The 19,072-nt window shown below is 49.4% G+C and overlaps 1 protein-coding gene across 3 annotated transcripts in view; it reads left to right on the top strand.

The window, feature by feature from the left end:
• Positions 1-19,072, top strand: part of Esrrb (estrogen related receptor beta) — a 151,594-nt gene that overhangs the window by 57,038 nt on the left and 75,484 nt on the right. The window contains exon 1 of one of the 3 annotated variants that reach the window (XM_051196385.1): positions 1,447-1,746. The exons of the other annotated variants lie outside the window; for them this stretch is intronic. Within the exon in view, the coding sequence (XP_051052342.1) occupies positions 1,697-1,746 (50 nt within the window). The 5' untranslated portion in view covers positions 1,447-1,696. Of the gene's footprint in view, positions 1-1,446; positions 1,747-19,072 lie in introns of those variants that run through there. 3 annotated transcript variants of the gene reach the window in all.

A 19,072-nucleotide genomic window follows, 5' to 3' on the forward strand; every position in this document is an offset into this window, starting at 1 on the left:
AAGTCAAGAACAGCATCTCTGGATTCCTTTATCACTAATAAAATACCTATTGGCTTAAAAACAAACAAAAAAGATGCAGGCCTGCTGGGGGGCTGTTGATAGCGCAAACATCCCCACCCATTTCTTGATATCACCCCACACTTTCCTCCACTTCAGCACATGTGAACCCTATCAGCTGCCCTCCCCAACCCTGACTAGTACATTTAATCCAAGTCAAATGTCACCCTTGAAGCCAGTACCTAGTCCCCAGACTCCTCCAGAGTGGCTGACCCATCCTCCCTGCTTTACCCTAAAAACACAGCATTGCCTGTAGGTACACTCCACTTAGACATTATTTTGGTAATAAAACTATCCCCCCCCCACTCTGTTCATTGTCTTCTGTAGAAGAGGAGAGAATAGAGTAATAGTCTCTCCGGAGGGCTTTTTCTCCCCCTTTTAAATAATTCTATATCCACACCAGCACGCATACTCATTTCAGTCATCAAATTGATTATTATCCCCGTGGCAGGCACTTCCCCAAAGACAAAAAGCCCACAAGAAGAGTTGGGACTTGACTTATGGCTTATTTTGGTACATTGTCAGCCCATAATATTCTGGTTCACAAAAGGGAGAGGCAAACAGGGATGCAGGTGTGTTGGTAGCTGGGAATTCAGGTGTGCCTTTGAAAGTGTCAACTTGTACCTCGGAGAAGCTGTGACAAGTTAAGTTAGATGTTTAAAAGCACAGTTGTATTTCCCAAGCAGACAGGGAATTATGCCCAGGGCCTGTGTCCTGGGTACACTATTGAGATTTGCCAACGGGCAAAGCCTGACTTTGTAGTCTAGAGGCATTTTATGGATACACACCCTGCATCTAGCCACATGCCAGCGGGTCAGAGCAAACCCAGGTGATAAGAGCAGGGGAGGGAATCTGTTTCTCTCCTCTGGCTGGCTGCACCTCACCTGCTGGCCTGACCCTTTTTGGCCACTAAACACGAATTTCTAAGCCCCTGGCTGCTGCTCCATGGTGGTGATGGTGTGGAATGTGACTATTTTTTAATTTGGAAAACAAACCCATTCTGAGAGGCTGAGAAGGGGTTTTCAAACCTGCTGGTTCCTAGAGCTGTGTACCGGTTGGGTGGGTAGGGGCGCATATATTAGCACCCTCCCCCAACAGTCCCACAGGCAGTTGGACAACCCCTCCTCCCGCTTTTCAGCTGCAAGAGCAAGAATGCAAGCTTTAGGACTCTAAAAACCCAGCCTTCCTACTTCACAGGAGATGGAGACCTTGCTTGTCCGCGGGAGTGTCCTGTTCCATTGAAGTCTCTTGGGCTGGGCCCCCTCCCCCCACCCCAGCTCGATTCTGTCACTTTAAGTCCAGCCCCTGAGAGATAGCCAATAGGAGCCAAATCATACATCAGTCTCTCAGCCTTAAAGCTACAGTAGGGTTAGTGGGCTCCTAGTGTCGGGCGCCCCAGCCTCCTCCTCGGCTTCGCGTCCCCTCTGCCCGTTCGCTGAGCGCGCGGATGAGTGGGAGCGCGGGGCTGCACGCGACTCTCTGCCTCCGGCTCCCCCGCCGCGTCCGCGTCCTCCCGCTCCGCCTTCTCGCGTTCACCGTGCCCTGCCGGGACTCGCACCTCGCCTGTGCCCTTCACTCGTCTTCCTCGTGATTTCCCCGCTGCCGGTCTCCTCCAACTGGGAATGCTAAAACTGGACTGATGGACGTGTCCGAACTCTGCATCCCGGACCCCCTCGGCTACCACAACCAGTAGGTGCCTTACTTTCCCGACTGTCTCTGTCCGTCTGTCCGTCAGTCCGTCCTTCTGCCCATCCAAGTGTCTCTGTCCTGGATGTCGCAGTTCCTCTTCTACACATTCCTGAAGTGGCACGGACTTGGGGTGGGGGGCACTCGGGGACTTAGTAGAAGGGAAGCCGCACACTTGCTGGGTTTCTTTCTCGGGATTGAAACCCCCTCTTAACTTTTCCTGCATCCTCTTTCATGAACCCTCACTTTTAGGCAACAGTGGCGCGTTCTCATTCACTCTGATTTTGCTCCGCGGTGACAAAATATCTCCATTTCCGTGATGGGAAGGCGGAAGCCCGGAACAGGTGCGGGAACGTGGCTGCAAGGGTGTTCTGCCCCGTCCTAGGAACCCTCCCCGCGGGTGCTTTGATTTCCATCCTGGGTACCCAAAATGATTTCAGCCAGGGGTAGAAAATCAAGCGTGCTGGGTCTAGTCGGGAACTGCAGGCGGCCAGTGTCGCGCGGGCACCGGGGTCCCAGCGGGACGCTCTCGGCGTGGCAACCCCAAGAGCCCCTGGGGTGCGGCGGGGCCGCGACCGCTGCGCTCCACACGCCTTGCTTGGGGAGCCGGTGTCCCGCCGGGATCCGGGTGTCCCGCTGTGCGCTGCGGTGGAGAAGTCAGTTGTAGATTCTGGGCAACGTGTCGGGTGCTACTGAGTAGCGCCAGAACGTGCGTTATGCGAGCGACCTGGGTGGTTGTGTCTGAGATGGCTGGATGGGACTCTTGGTAGCTCCGGGGTCTTGGGACAGTTCTCCGAGCATTCTGGGTAGGAAGGGGAGAACTGACCCTAAACTGCCAGTGACTGCCCCGGGCTATCATGGATCAACCAGTGCCACCCGCGCTCTCCAAGGTGGCCGTGCCGCCTGCGCCAGCACCTGCCAGTGTCTCCCGTCTAGCGTTCTGTGTCCCACCGCGCTGGGGTGGGACCCGGAGCGTTCGGACCCGTTGTGCCGGCCTGAAAATGGTCCTCCGCAGCTTACTAATAAAGAGAAAACGAATCAAAGGAAAACTCTAGCTTCTCACGGGCAGCTTTCCTAAGTAACTTTGTGCTTTTCTTCCCACCCCCACTGCCCTTTTTCTTCTGAAAGAAACTTACCGGGACAGGTTTTCTTTCCTATCACGGTCCTTTCCTTTTTCACACCACTCATTTTTTCCCAGCACCATCCCACTAGAGAACTCGGGGGGGGGGGGGGGGCGCAGCTATAAGATAAAGGCTATGGACCGCGTCTAGTTCTGTGAAGTTTCGAACCCTCCACCTCACCTCGGAAGCCGCTCTACTTGCCACCGGCAGGGGCGGGGGGCGGGGGGGCAACTTTGCAGCACCGCTGTGTTGACAGCAGGGCTGTCCTGGGCACCCCACGCTGACCATTTCGCTTCTGGTTTTTAGGATTATCCCCAGGGCCGTGGGTCCTTTAGAGATACCTGCAGGATTTTAAAAGGGGGTTAGAAGGAGGCGTTGAGCAGGGAGAGGAAAGCGGGTCCTTAATTATAATGGATTCTGATTTCCATCAGCTTGAAAAGTGGCTTTTCATCCCCTTTCAAGGTTATGCTGCTTGCAGCTCCCGGGGCTGCCGGGTGGGAGTAGGGGGGTCCTGGCTTTCAGGCTCCTCCCCAAGGGAATATAAAAGCCAGGAGAACCCCGGGGAAAGAATGGGTTGAGGGTATGGACAGTGTGATGCTTGTTGGGCATTTCCTCACATAAAATTACCAAGTACGACAAATATTGGATATTTAAATTATTTAGGCTCCCTTTCTCCGGAGGTGACTTCTTCCCTTGAGCTCGAAATGTCTCCATGTTTGTCCCTATGCTCAAGTAATCATCAATCAATATGAAAGTGTGTGTGTGTGTGTGTGTGTGTGTGTGTGTGTGTGTGTGTGTGTGTAGGGGCCCGAATGTATGCTTTGGTAGTGTTGACCAAGCAAGCTGGGACAGCTGCAGGGCAAAGAGCTGGGCTCTTCCCAGAACCGGCAAAGAGTCTAATTTCAGTTTGGGGATAAATGTGGACCAAGAGGGGAATGTCAGGGAGGCCACAAACAGGACCATGGAGCCAAGGGTCTTGGAGGTCTGGGGAATGTTTAAAGTGGAAATTGTTTATACTGAGCCTGTCCATGGTGTGGCTTCTCTGTACTTTCTGGCTCTTTTCTTTCTCAAAATAATAACAACAACAACACAAGTAGCTTCTCCTTCCTTCGGCCATACCAAAAGTCAAAAGTGTGACTGCTGGTACTGAGGACTCAAACAGCTTTGAAATGCTGTATTTTTTTTTTTTTTTTTAAAGCCGAGGACCTTCCAGGCCACAGCTCCAAGCTATAACCAGCAGCTCAGTTCACACACGGGCGTGTGCAGAAGCTAGGGCTCTCATTGGCCTCCATGCAGAGGTGCAGGAGCACCAGGGTGAGCATGGCAAGGATGTGGCTCTGGGGCCACCTCTAGCCAAGTAACAAAACAGGAGGCTGCACACGTTGGTTTGTTGGAAGGATGGTGGCATGAACCCATTTACCACAGGCTGACTTCCTCAGAGCATCTGAGGTGGAGTGTGGTGGGGGGAACCATGTGCTCTGTACATACGGTTTTTACCCCCATGTGGTAATTGACATTCCCAGACTTGAGAAAGCCCAAGGGCACAGGGAGTGTGAGTTCAGAGGCAGAGATGCCTGCAGCTTGCCTCCTAACACACAGAGAACATTCGTCAGTCTCTCTGTGTCATCCTCACTGTCTCAGCTGAGAAATCAACACGCACATGCACCTTCCTACCTTTCTGCCCTTCGTTTTCATTTTCCCCGTAGTCCGTCCTGGAGGTGACTCCCTTGCCCGCCCTGATCAGTGTTTTATGTACATGTATGAGCGGCAGAAGCCAGGGCGAATGTACTCTCCTTTAGGAGCCTGTGTGTGAATGAGTCAATGACGCACTCCACTCCACTGGTGACCCTGGGGCACAAAACCCAATGCCTGTGTCTGGGGTGGGGTGGGGGGGGAGGGTTGCCACCTTCTGAGGAGGGGGACCACTATGCTGCTGTTAAAGAAATAAAGAACAAACTGTCCCGAAGGAAAAATATGTGGGTTCACACGTAGGAAAAATGCCACATGGTAATTCAAAGTCAGTGACCTGGAGAAAAACAAAGGGGGAAATTAATTTTTAATGGTACATTCAAAAATAAATCAGAGTGAAGGCGTTAGTTGTGGTTTTCCAGGGGAGGGGCTCCAGAAAAGAAGCCTTTATCTGTCGGCCACTCCCTTGAAGATGTAGCTAGGTGGTGGAGGATGGTGGGATAGCTAGCCCAAGTTGTTCAGCCCTGGGGCAATGAATAGAAAAAGCATTAGGCCAGTGTTACAGGGGTAAGGCCCTTCCTGGTCTGTGGCAGCTCTATATCCTTGGAAATTTCCTCTTGGGGCTGGTTAGTTTACCAATTCCTTTTCCTTAGGAACAATCTTCTATTTTGCCAATAATTACAGTATATGAAAAGACAGTTTTTCTTTTATAAGAGAATACACAAGAGAAACAACTTGATCCCCCAAACAGGAACATTTTCATTCTATTGATTTGGAGTAATCAATAAATATCCCATTTAGTCCAAGAGAAAAGGGACAGAGGGGACTTTGGGGGAAAGCAGTGTGTGTGGGAGGGGTAGACACTGTGACAGTGACTTGCTGTCTCACTCGGCCCTCTCAGAGTGCCCTGTCCCTCTGTCAAGCTCTCGTGACTTTGTGCTTTGTGCTTCATTCATGTTCCCGTAACTGGACATTTTGTCAAATGGTTGTTGAAGAGAGCTAAGAGTCATTGAAAAGTCTCTCCTGTCCCTTGGTCCTCTACAAAATGCCTTGCTTCTTTGGAGTAGAGGTCTCTATAATTTCCAGGCTCTGGTGGTGGCTGAGGATGTGGCTGGGGAAGGCTGGGGAGCAGGCAGGCTGCAAGAGGGGAAGGGGAGTGGGGCGTTTGACAGACCAGAGGCAGGGCACTATTGACCTGGCTCCCTAGAACTTGTTATCTCAAGATGATTAATCCTTGGTCCAAATTTAAAGGAAAGAGTGGTAATATTTAGGCCACGATTTACCCTTTCAAATAAAGCCTGAGCCATGCCCCATCGCCCTAATTCTGATGCCCTGCCTCGCCTGCTAGCGTTAGTCAGGTCTGCCCACCTCTCTCAGCAGGAGACCCCTCAGAGTGTTCTTCCCACTTGGATAGGAGCTGTGCTCAGCATCTGCCTGCACTGCTGATGGCCTCTGAGGATGTCTGTCTCGGATCCTGTCTCGGATCCTCTTGACCCAGTGTTACTGCAATCTTCCAGCTTGGCTGAAATGCTCAGCTTCTCATGTCCTTCCCAGTCCCTATAGTCCCGCAAAGATACAAGAGTGAGCTGTGAATGCAGGGTCTGTGGATTGCTCTTGGAAAGCTGGGAGGGTGGAATTAAGGATGGGCTGGAGCCAAACCAGTCAGCCAATTGGGAAGCATCCTGAACATTCTGCTTGTGTGTCCTTGAGACTCCCTGCTGCTTCTAGCGCTGAAGAAAAAAAAATTTTTTTTGATGGTATACATCTGTGACCCCTGACAGAGCCTCCTTCATGCAAGCCATCTCTGTCCCAACACATTCATGTATCTCTGTGGAATGCCTGCTCTCAGAGAGGACCATTCCTTAGAGGTGGGGCCCACAGACTTCAGCTGGCCCTAGTGGTCCTGGTGGAACCAGAGTGGCCTGGGGCTGGGTTGTCCCATTGGCCCAGTGTGGTCTGGTTCCTGTGTAGGGAGGTGGTGGTGCTTATAATTGCAAATGTAATTAACAGACCAGCCATGGGGACTGGGATGCTCAACTGGTCTCTGCCCATCTTGGTGACCCCTGTGATAAGCTGGCCCAGCAGATTAACCCTTGAAGGACCAGCCTGTCTCTTGCCACCAGTGAGGTCCACTGATCTTTCACTGACAACAGCAGAGCTGTGCTGGGACCAGACCCCTTCCTCTGGAGAGGCATCAAGGCAATGAATAAATAGCAGAGGTTGGTACTTGGAGATTTTTCTCTAGAACACTGGGTTAGTGACCCTCAACTCTTGTCTGCCGGGGCATTCCTCATCTCCTGAGTCACACTGGGATGGTGTGACGGGCACTTTTGACTGCAGGCCGGTTGGTCCTGCAGGTCTGGGAGTCTTGGTGGAGAAAGCGAAGGTCTAAAAGGAGCTCACGATGACTTCTGCCCAAAAGCACTGGGGGCTCAGGGGCAGGGGCTTGTATTCATTCACCCATCTCATCAGCCTGTTCTGCCGCCAGCTTACAGGAAGTGAGTGTTTCCCTGGAGCCTGAGCTCTGAGTGAGTGTGTGCTCCGCAAGGCAGCCCAGCTTCTGGCTGCCCTGCTTGGAGATTTGTGGAGATCCTGGACCCCGGTTCATCATCCAAAAATAGACGGCAAACATGATACAAGTGTGGACACATGTAGGAACCCAGGCTTTTTTCTCCCTCCTATGAATGCCCCCCTTCCTTCCTTCTTTCCTTCCTTCCTTCCTTTCTTTTCTTCCTTTCTGCCTTGGTCAGGATGAAAATCAGAGCAGAGCAGATCTTCAGTGGATTTTAATTTATAAGTATTTGGGGTAAAGAAGTGTCAAACCTTTTTATGATACCATCAGGAGCTACATCCAGCTCTGGGTCATTGTGCTCTGGAGAGACTGTGTGTGCCAGTGTGTATGCAAGCCTGGGCCATGGGCACCCCCCCCCCCACACACACACCTTAAAATGAGTGACAGTGTACAAAAGGCTGTCTCTTGCCTGAGCTGAGATCAGGCTTGGCGACATTCCAGTAGAAACTCTCACCTTGAAGTCGATCCAGAGTAGGGAAGGGATCACAGAGGGACCCACTGGCTTGAATTTCTGTGGTACAAAGGATGCTAGCTTTTCCTCAAAGGCATCTTTTCCATCTTCAGCCTGGGCTGGACTGGGGCAGACCCGGGAGAGAGAGTGAAGGCAGGCCTTCCCCTCTAACAGATGGCCACATTTGGAGAAACACTTGAGTACTTGGGCCATTCTGCTCCAGGCTTCCCGTGTCCTCCACTGTCCCTGGATAGCCACATCATCAAGCTGGAAATTAAAGCGTCAGATGGTTTCTTAAGTTGAGAAAAATAAGTGTGGTTCATCTGCCCTTTCTATATGGGATCTGATAAGGTGTGTGTGGGGGTGTCATCTGAGCATCTTAAAACTAGGATTGTTCCAATGTGAATTAAAATTGGTTAAATCTAAAGTTTTTCTAAAGGTGTGTATAGTTTTCATCTTGTTGTGTTTTTAAATCTGTATAGATCTTTTCTTTAAAAAATAAATTTCTCTCCTTTGTTCTGAAGACCCCCAAATTTTCTATTCCATGCTGTCGTTCAGCTTTGTCCAGCATGGGGGTCTTTCTTTTCCCTGCTGCCATTCCACATTGCCTAGCATGGAGCAATTTTGGGCAATGGTTTTCTAGAAAATGTTATTTTATTCTTCAACATCATCTTATTTAAGGATCAAAGGGTAGTTGCACAGATTCTCACCGGGTTTAGTTTTTATCATCTGGCTTCAAATGAAATCAATTTTTCTGTATAGCAGTATAGCATGTTCCTCTCTGGCCAATTATAGCAGCCGCTAGCTAGCTGGCTGCCCAATGACCAATGTTTAATAAAGCACAGTGTTTAAAACAGAGCGAAGGTGGTACATCAAAATTAGACTAGGCACTACCATCTCAGAGTTTCAGATCTGAAATGCAAAGTGTTCTTTTCACTCGGTTCTTTAATTTTCAGTTGCCCAAATTAACCAGACTTTACACATTGTTTTTTAGAGTTTTTAGAGTTATCCTTCTTTTGCTAATTTACTTAAGTTTCTGATTTGAGGTTTTTTGTTTTCTTAATGTGCTTAAAGCTGGCCACAACAAGTGCATGCCTGCACCTGCAGTCCCAACACTTGGGGTGGAAGGAGGATCAGGGGTTCAAGGTTATCCTCAGCTATATATTGAGTTGGAGGCTAGCCTGGGCTATGTGAGTTCCACATTAAAAGGAGAGAGAATGAGATCTATGTTAAAAAGAAAGAGAATGAAAGGGAAGGAAGACCTGGAAAGGTGGTTTTGAGCTTCTGGCTCCCGAAGGGCAGAGAACAAGGTTACAGGGTCCCAAGGACACGTTCTGGGGAGGAGTGAGGTGAAGGCAGGTGTCCCAGATGGCCTCTTTCTCATACCTTATACAATTTAGCCTCATCTTCTGCCTTCACTCATCATCTCTGTCTGTTTTCATTCCAACTTGGTACAGCGTGTCCTTGTCTGCTATCCTGTTTCAATTTCATGTTTTGGAGGGAGACTGTAGGTAGGTATGTGGGATCTGACGATGCACGCACATCTCAGTGCATACAAGAGCGTGTTTGAGTCGTCCAGGGGTTGAACAGGTAAAGTGCAATCCAAAGTCTCATCAGCCACTCCGCTCTTAGTCAGCCATCCATCCCTTTATCCACTGTCATCCACCTGCCCTGCTTTGGTAGAAACAGCAAGAAGAGTAAAAAAAGATCCAGTATTCGTATTTCCTTCAAGCTGGCTGGGTCCATTACCTGGGATACCAGGTGACTGGGTATGAATGGAGGTAGCAGGAAACGGCAAACTCTTTGGGGGGGGAAAAACCTTCAGTTTTCAAATCTTCCCCCCTCTCACTGCCTGGCCCTGGGTGCCTTCGTGTGGGACCCTGGTGATGCAGTGTAAGCAAGCTTGTCCACTCTCTTGTCTCTGCTTTCCTAAGCCATCCGCAGAGAACATCTTTAGTAGCAAACCGGCCCTTCAGCATGCATGCAACAGTAGTTAGCCTTCTCCTTTCTGCTTGACTCTTTGTCAGCCGTCTCCCGAGTCTGTTGACGGCCGTCTACCTAAACAGTAAGATAACAAGCTCTGTCAGAAAGAACACTGCTTTTCCAGAAATAAGAGCAATGAAGTGGCGGTTGTCGTGACTATGAGAATGGTAAGAAAAGCTTTCACCTTTCTCTTCCCCCAGAGTGCCAAGCAATTCTCACGACCAGTTTTCTCACAGCACCTGGATAAGGGTGATCACAATTTTTGCCTTGAAACATAAATATTATCTGTGGACAGGTAAATACTGAAAGACCCCAGGCTTGCGTATTTGAATTTATCCAGGAGCAAAAACAGCCCAGGGTCCAGATATGAAGAGGCAGGTGGAGAGGAGAATCTGGTATTACCCAATTCCAGAGAGATATATAAGGGAGAAGTATCTCTCGATAAGGATGTTTCAGTGACGTCACCATATCGGCAGCTCCTGTGTGATTCCCTCTCACGCTGCAGTCCTTCTGGATACATTCTCAGATGTTTGCAGGGTAGGGGCTTTTGGAGGACAAGGGGGTGATGCTGTCATATGGAGTATCTTGGAAAATGTCATGAAGTGAGCAGAGTCACCTCTCTAGCCTGGGTCACCTTACGGGCCAATCCATTTCTGACAGGCTCTTGTCCCAGCTATCAGGGAGCCGATCTCTCTAGGTGCCGCTGAGTTACTCCTGTATCCATCAATGCCACGGTTATGTTCTCTCTCATTCACTTTTGTGTGAGCGCGGGCAAGCACTTTGGAAAATAAGACGCAGCAGATCTACCTCCCCTCTTGTGCCAGGGACCCCGATGCGTGTATCTTTGATGGATATCTTTAACATCGTTATTACTCAGCTTCTTACTCAACCGATTCCCCCCCTCCCGCCCCCAAAGAAATTAAAATCGAATCTTTGGATTACGAATTGATTAGTAACCGATTTAGCAAACAAAACATTCCCCTCTGGAAATGCAAGCCAGGGTAGCTGTGTGTGCCATTTAGGTTTAAATCCACTTCTCACTCAATCAGTGAGACATTCTATAGCTGCAATTCCCTTGTTGGACTCAGAGGTTTGTTTGTTTTTTTTTAATTAATTCATGAATAATAAAAATCAATCAGTCGTATTGAGTTTAAGAAGGATTAGGGAAAAGGGTGTTTTGTTTTTCTTCCAAAGAACATTTGGAATCTTGTGTCGTTCTCACTGAGTGTTCAGGAATAGCCTGAGAGTGCCTGCCTGCCTTCTTAGCGAATGAGTTAGCTGTTCATTATAGAGAAGTGTAACATTGTCTTCCACAGGTATAAGGCCAACTTATTGTTGACTCTTGGGGCTTCCTCTCTTCATATGCCACAATCCCATGCAGATTCCAGAGGCAACTGGTTGAAATGAAGATATTTTCCCACATAAACAGCACATACACACACAGCCAAGGCTGTGGGGCATTGCTTGTTTAGTGATGATATAGAGTCTTTCTGGTCTCTCTCCTCTTTTCCCCAGGAAGTAACTAACTACAAATGTATGTGCCTTTCAGAATCAGATTCATGGATTTCTGTGGGTTTCCACGTGTTTGCTTTTATTTGTTTCCTTTGAGACAAGTCTCACTAGTTAGCCTGGGACCTACCTGCTATGTAGACCAGGCTAGCCTCAGACTCACAGAGATCTATCTGCTTCTGCTTTCAGAGTGCGGGGACCACACGCATGACTCATAGAGTTTTGCAAAAAATTTTATTCGTTCTTTCCACAAATCGTATCTACCTCTCTTTAAGTTGCTGTGGCAATCAACCAAGTCATTGACAATTGCCAGGCATTTAGCAGGCATGTAGTAGGCGTGCCACAAATGCTCGGTGTTAATGAAAGCAGGGTGCCTGAACTAGAGGCAGCTTAATGTAATCACTGTGGCTTGGATTTCTGTATGTGTAACAGAGGATTAAAAGAGGGATTACTAAAGGGGGTGGGGATGATGAATAGGAAATTTTCCTCTGAATGAGCGTGTATATTCTCAGCTTGACGAAATAGAGGATGCCGAGTTAAGTGTAATTTTAGATAAAACAATGATATTTTCTTTTTAGTGTAAATCCCCTATAATATTTGCTAAATCTTAAACTTGCTTAATTAAGTAACTCATTGTTACATTCTCCTTATCATTATTGTTATTGTCATTGTTGCTTTGGCAAAGCCCCAAAGAGCAGGCATATGTTTAGGATTTGGGGAACAAAGAGGGAGTTGTTGGAGGAAGAGGTTCCTCTTTTTTTTTTTTTTATTTATTGATTTGTTTAATTTATTTTTGGTAGTCTCATGTAGCCCAGGTTGGCTTGGAACTCACTACATAGCCAATAATGACTTTGAACTCCTCAGCCTCCTGCCTCCATCTCCTAAGTGCCTGGATTATAGGCTTGGAACACACTCAGATCAAATTATTTTTATTACATCTTTATTCATTTATTTTGTGTTTCAGTGTGTATGTGTGTATGTGCGGGCCTGTGTATCAGAAGATAGCGTGTGAGAGTCAGCTCTCTCCTGCCCTTTGGGACTCCGGGAATCAAACTCAGGTCCATTGGTTTGACGGCAGGCACTCTTAATGGCTGAGCTATCTTTCCAGCCCCTCAAAATATTAAGTGGCCACCTCCAGTATTTTGCCAATATTGACTTGTTAGGCTGGTCATAGCCCCAGAGGTTAGTGGGTAGAAGTGAACTCTCCTCTTAAGATTTGTGTCAATGGAATTGCGATTGCGTAAGTCAGTCCATGGGACAGGTAGCCCCCACAGCTGTTGAGTTTTGCTACAGGGAGAAGCCGAGGCAAAAATCCTTTTGGGTAACCCCATTTGCTTGGTGTCTGTTCCCCACCCCCAAATATGTTGGACAAGAACCTGACGATCAGGCAAAGAGAAGACCCCCTTGTTCAACCTATTTGGAGAACACTGGTAAGAGGCTGTGGGAAACCCGCTCACATTAGCGTCACATTGGGTGCTGAGGGGACCAGGGATCAAATCTGAACAGGGCCAGCTGGGGGAGGTGTACAGATAAACTAGGACCCACTAGTAGGACACTTTCAAGCCCCAGCTGCTCCTCACTCACCTCCCATTGTTTTACATGGGGTCTCCTTGCCGCCTGGATACCGGGAATGAAAGGGCTCTAGAGCCCCCTACAGGCCTTCTCCGACTCTGCAGCTCGTGGACCACGGGGCCTTTCTAGAGCTGAAAGGAGGGGCACAGGGACACACCTCAGAAGCCAGGATCACAGTACAGGGCTAGTTTCTAGTTCTCTTTTTGAGACGCGGTGCAGGCTTTGTAGCATTACAGCTGTGAAGTGCCTTCCCCTAGCACACACGCGCACACACGCGCACAAACGCACACGCGCGCACGCGCACACACACACACACACACCCGCAGGACACACTCACTGCCTCTGCGGCTTGCCTGACCTTCAGACAGGCTGGCAAGTGTTCCAGCCCCACTTATTCTGAGGAATGCCCGCTGGCTGCTGAATATGCAGAAGCATCACAGCCAGGTGCAGAGCCTGATGGTTGCATTCAGAGTCTCTGTGGACGATCTTAATAATAATAGTAACAGTCTCAATACCTGACATTTACGGGGTGCTCACTATGTGACAGCATTTTCCTAAAAATATTTCACATGGTAACTCACTGCCTCCTCATAACGGCCCCCAAGAATCTTATTTCACAGATAGATAAATGGGCATTAAGTCACTGTTTCAAGCCTTGCACACTGCCCTTCCTCAGCTTCATAAGGGCATTCTGGACAGGTTCCTCTCTTGGAGGCCTGTGTTTCTCCTATTTGTTTCCGCTTCACTCTTTCTCAATCAGCTCCCAGATCAGAATCTCTGTGCAGTCCCGGAGCCTGATTTGAATCTGCTGTGCCTCCCAGGAGTGCACAGACCCAGCGTGCAGCAATGGCACGCTCCACCTTGCCGTGTGTGTGTGTGTGTGTGTGTGTGTGTGTGTGTGTCTGTGTGTGTGTGTGTGTGTGTGTGTGTACGCGCACCTTCCCTCACTCTGTCCAGGAACCCAGGGATTCATTCCCACCAGGACACCGAGACCATCTCCCGTTCATTTCTATCTCCATTCATTGTCTAATGCCCACCGACACCTAAAAACACTTATCCAAAAACACTCTTGAGATCTATTCCTTTTACGAGTGCCTTCCCCCATTCTTGAGAGTGTCATCGTCGTATCCTGTGGAACCCTGCCTAGGTATCCCCCCTCCACCTTTGTGATGCCAACTCTTACTCCCCTAGGGGGCTGAATCTCTCTCCTTGGAGCTGCCCTCTGGCCCTGGGTTGCCATCCTGGTGTAGCATAGGTGCTTAATAAGAGCTGTTTGAGGATGGTGGGGAGGTGGGAAGTGAGGAAAGAGGAGCCTCGGAGACACACAAGGGAGGAAGAGGGCCATGCAGATAGTGCTGACCAGGACTGCTGCTCCACACCTGCTGCCCAAGCTGAGCAAGGAGCAGCCTAGCCAGAGGGCATGGCGGGAGTATGTCCATCCTCTGGGAAGCAGCTAGCATTGTGGCTGGGAGGAGACTGAGCTCCAGGTACTGAGGAGAGCACATTGTTACATTTTCAGTTTGGGCTTCCTTCCTTCCTTCCTTCCTTCCTTCCTTCCTTCCTTCCTTCCTTCCTTCCTAGCTTATTATTAAACATAATCACTATTGAACATGAAGTAATATAAATGTGTAGCTCAATACATCAAAATAAAACCAAAGCTCATAATACACCAAAGCTCATCATTTCCCGAGGCTGTGGGACGACACTTCGAAGCAGGTAGCCAGGGGACATACCGTGGCAACTTGTGGCCCACCCCTCTCAATTCCTCAGGATTGTCGCAATGATAGCTTGACATGGAACACCATGGAAACTGGAAAATCCTGTAAGCCAGTCATTGTTTCCCCTTCTTCTTACATGTTTTCAGCATTGGCTACCATTACACTATCCAGTTCCCTTGCATCCTGCTCTGTGGCTCCGGATAAATGGCTTAACCTCTCTGAACCGCGGATGCTTTGTCTGCAGTGAGCCTCCTTGTAATGCTGGCACAACTGAAACCTGGCAAACGTAAGGAGCTTAAGCAGAGACTGGTACACAGTAGGGGCTCAATAAGCGTTGACGGATCTTACTCATGCTCCTCATTGTTCTGGACATATCCAAATCCCATAACAACAGAAAACTTCCCAGATAGAGGAATGTGTCTGGGATCCACGGTCCATTGCCTTTTCCCTCCTGCCCCCCTGTGCATGGTGTTGAAGTTGAGTAGCTCTGAGCAGGAAGCAGAAACTACTGAGTGACCCAGGGGAGCAGCCCCAGTGGACCAGAGGATCGTGCCCCGGGGCCTGTGAGGCTTTGAGGTTAGGGCTACAACAGATTGTGGAGCAGGTGAGAAGGCACAGATGAGATGGGAGTTGAGTGAGCTGATGGTGAGCATAGCCAATCTGTGTGAGCAGGGGAGGTCGGCAGATGGCTGTGGGCACACTGAAGCTCTGCAAAGACCCGTGTCTCCTTTGTGAGTGTGGGACACAGAAGCCGTGTCCCAGCAGGCAGGGGCTCTCCTGGTATTGAGAAGAGAAGATCCCAGTGCCGTATGTGCTCTGTGTCCCTGGGCTGGACTAGGTTGACCGTGCATGCTCTTATTTCTTGGGATATAACAGCAGAGTGGGAAATTGAAAGGCCAAGGCTGCTGTCACTCAGGCAGCAGAAGCTGAGCAGAGGTTAAATGGGCCAGGGACCTCTGGCTCTTGGTCACTGGGCTCCTCGGGCCTCAGCCAGCTCTAGCCCTAAAGGGTATTTCTCTGAAATTATTTGACATTGCTATGTCACTCCCAGATAGTCCCTACCCAGCCTCAGCCCAGTCCACTTCCAATTGTAAGCTAACTGGAAGCCTATGGACTCCTAGTAATGGTTCCAGCTACCTCTATGCACAGACCTGAAGCATCTTGCTTGCTATGATCACATTTTGTTTTTAACTCTGAACTCATAGACCAACGCCCTTGGAAGTGACTGTGTCTAGAATGGACAATCTTGAAAAGTCCATCCCAACTTCCCACTCCTCATAGGAGCCTTGTCTTCCCTGAGCAACTCTGGGGCCTCCCAGGTCTGAATTATATGTGAATCAAAGCACCAGGCCAGGGTTGGAGGGTACATTTACAGATGTTTCGATAGGCTGAACTGCTCGTGGTCTACCGTATAGCTGTATAGGTTGTTCACTGACCATGAGGACCTGATCAAGAGAATGGCTGAGATCCAAGGCTTGTTTCTCCTCAGTCACGAGGCAGGTATAACAGGGAGAAGAGGGGGTGAGCATCTGAGGACTTGAGGGTGTTGAGAGGCTGAGGAACCGAGGCCTATTCGATGGAGAGCAGCCCCGTCACAAGTGTGTACCCAGATTCCCCAAAAGCTGCAGTGTCTGCAGGTGCCTCCCTGCCATTCAGAGTGTGGTGTGCTTTCTGCTCTTGTACTAAAGGGTCCCTGCAGTTGTCAGTCTATCGGGAGGGGAAGAGAAGGGTGCCCTGGCACGCTCTTACCACTGGGAATCCCAGTGCTGAGAGTTAAGAACCATGCTGGGGCCCTGAGTTGGGTATTTGCTGGCACTGGAAGAAAAGAAAAATCTTTCTGGAGAGGTGTTGGAATGTTCAGGCTCTGAGGTCTTGAGCAGGTCTGGGGACATGCCTGAGTGCAGGCACTCTGTGAGGGCGCTGGAGGGGAGGAAACTGCCATGTGAAGTAGAATTTGCTCTTAAATCTTGAGAGTGACTCTAAATGGGAAACTCTGCCCTGCTTTATGGAGTACCAAGGAGGAAGGGCTTGCCCAGGTGACATAGGATCCATGGAATCAGGTCCCAAACCAAGCCATTTCCTGCAATGGCTCTGAAGTCCTGGAAGCCACCAGGTCTATCTCATCTCATGGTGGTCCAGCATGGGCTAGTCCTCACATGCTCCCTGCGTATGAACAGACTGCACAGGAAGGGGATGTGAAGGCCCTGAGAAGGCCTGTGCTATTCAGAGGATTGGGGCATCTGGAACTGTCACAGGCACATCTCAGTGTGGTCCATGTGGCCGGGATTGGGAGAGGAGAGAAGCTAAAGTGCTGCCTGTCCTTGCTCCCCGCTGCTCTCCTCACCTTCTGCTTGCCCCATGACGAAGCCTGGCAGGTTGGGGGCTGAGTCAAAGGCTCAGGTCTTGGTGCGGTGCATTGACAGTGGATGGATGGATGTGAGGACTATCTCTGCCTGCTTGGTGAGGGATAGCCTCCCTGCCAGGCTCTTGTTACACTAAATGCCTTACAGAGCCTGGCCAGCCATGGGAGCTGGCAAGGCACAGCAGGTCGCCTGCCTCAAATGCCATTAATCTTGTGTCTCTGAGGGCTCTTGTTGTCCTATGCTAGCCTCCTGGTATCAAATGTGGCAGGGAAGGACATGAATGAGGCCGTGGATGCCTCTCCATGGTAGGCCAGGACCCTGGAAAATACCATCTGCGTCTTCTGTGTCTTCTGACGTCAATACCCCAGGTGAGGATGCATCAAGGAGAGTCTTGGTGGTGAGATTCCATTGTTATGTCCTTGACAAGACCTTGGCGTTAAGGTCGTGGCTATATAGGCACCTCCAGAACTGTGTGTGGTAGAGAGTGACCTAGAGCCCAAGACTTACTGCATCTGCTGCCGGTTTGCACACTGGGCAGCAGGGGTTCTAATCTCCTAAACTCTAGGTTTCCTAGTTCAGCTCATCCTTCCCCTTGAGATTGACCCAGTACCAGAGAGATGGAATCAGACCATGAACATCTTAGCTGTAGTCTGGGCTCTCTGTTTTCTTCATGTTAAGAGAGCAGAAGTCATCTGGGCATGATGTGTTCCCACAATCCTAGCACTCAGCACCCAGTGGTAGGAGTACTGATGAGAGTTCAAAGCCAGCCGGGATTAACAAGTAGGACCTTGCCTTGAAAACAAACAATCAAAACCCATGATGGTTTGCTAGCCTTAGGATGATCCCAAAATAGTCACTGGGAAAAACCGTGGGGGAAAATGAAAGAAAGTAACTGGAGGCCAAATAAAGGATCTTTGACTCAGTTGGATGCTTGGTGTTCGGAAAAGGACCTCCAAACTAGGCAAGGTAACATGTGCCTTAAACCCCAAAGCTTGGCAAGTTCAGACAAAAGGATTAGAAGTTCAAGGTCATCCTTTGCTACCTAACAGCTTGGAGGATACCCTGGGGTATGTGAGATGCTGTCTCAAAGGAGAAATAAATGAATGAAGGAACAGCTCCAGCCTGTGCACTTTACCTTGTGAGTAGCCTCTTCATTCAGGTCAGTTGGGACTGTTGAGCAGGCTCATTTGACCATGGCACCTTTTCTCACAGTCCTCATCCTTGAATGTGGGCAGCATCTCCTTGGCCAGCCTGAACTTGTTGGAAAATCGTCTCTGTAACCCTGGGAGCCAGCACAGGTCTGCACTCTGCTCTGTGCCAGGCACACCACAGCACATTTTGTCACTCGTTTTCTGCCCTGACTTCCTCTGCTGTGTGCATATGTTTTGTTTTGTTTTGTTTTTCCATTGAGAAGAAGGGTTGAGAGATGCAACAGTGGCCCCAAAGGCACAGAGCTCACAAAAATCACGGCAAGGATGGGACTGGAGAAATGCTTGTTGCTCTTCCAGGGACCTGAGTTTTGCGCTGGTTGTTCACAACTGCCAGCTTCAAGGGATCAAATACTCACTTCTGGTTTCCTTAGTCAAGCATGCACACTCGAGTGTACAACACACACACACACACACACACACACACACACACACACAAAGTAAAAGTAATGTCTTAAGTTGTTTGTTTTATGTCAAAGCAAGGTTCTGAACCAGTCTATAGCCTGCCATGCTGGGTATACCTGTGGATGACAAATGACGCCTTGTACCCCACCCCCCAATTTTTTTATTATAGTCATTTATTTGTATGTAGGGTGCACATGCTACATATCTGGTAGCAAACAAAGGGTGCTCATGGACTGAGCCATCTCAATAGTCCTTACTCTTTCTTTTTTAGCCAGGGTTTTGTATATCCCAGGCTCTCCTCAAACACCCTGTGTAACCTAGGTTGCCTTTGACCTTGGATCCCCCTGCTTCCACCTCCCAAGCACTGGGATTATAGTCTTGTGCCACCACACCCAGTTTATGAGCTCCTGGTGTGTGCTTTGCACCTTCCTGCGCGCTGACACCTGAGCTGCCTCTCACCTCTTTTTGTTGACATTTTCCCCACAGGAGTTCAGAGGCCAGCCAGAGATTGGGAGGTCTCTGTTTTGCTGCTTACAGCCTGTGACCTTTTCACTCTTGTCTCCCTAGCCAGGGCACTTGCCTTTTCCAGCAAGGTCCAGGGAATGACAGCCTTGGACATCACCTCCACGGCAGCCGCTATAGGCGCCAGATAAATGCACACATACGGCCCTTGCAACAACCCCATGAGACAGAAAGTCCTCTGCTCTTTGTTTCGAGAGCCTGTTGTGCCTAAAGCCT

Source organism: Phodopus roborovskii, unplaced genomic scaffold (genome assembly GCF_943737965.1).
Source record: "Phodopus roborovskii unplaced genomic scaffold, PHOROB, whole genome shotgun sequence".
Taxonomy (NCBI): domain Eukaryota; kingdom Metazoa; phylum Chordata; class Mammalia; order Rodentia; family Cricetidae; genus Phodopus; species Phodopus roborovskii.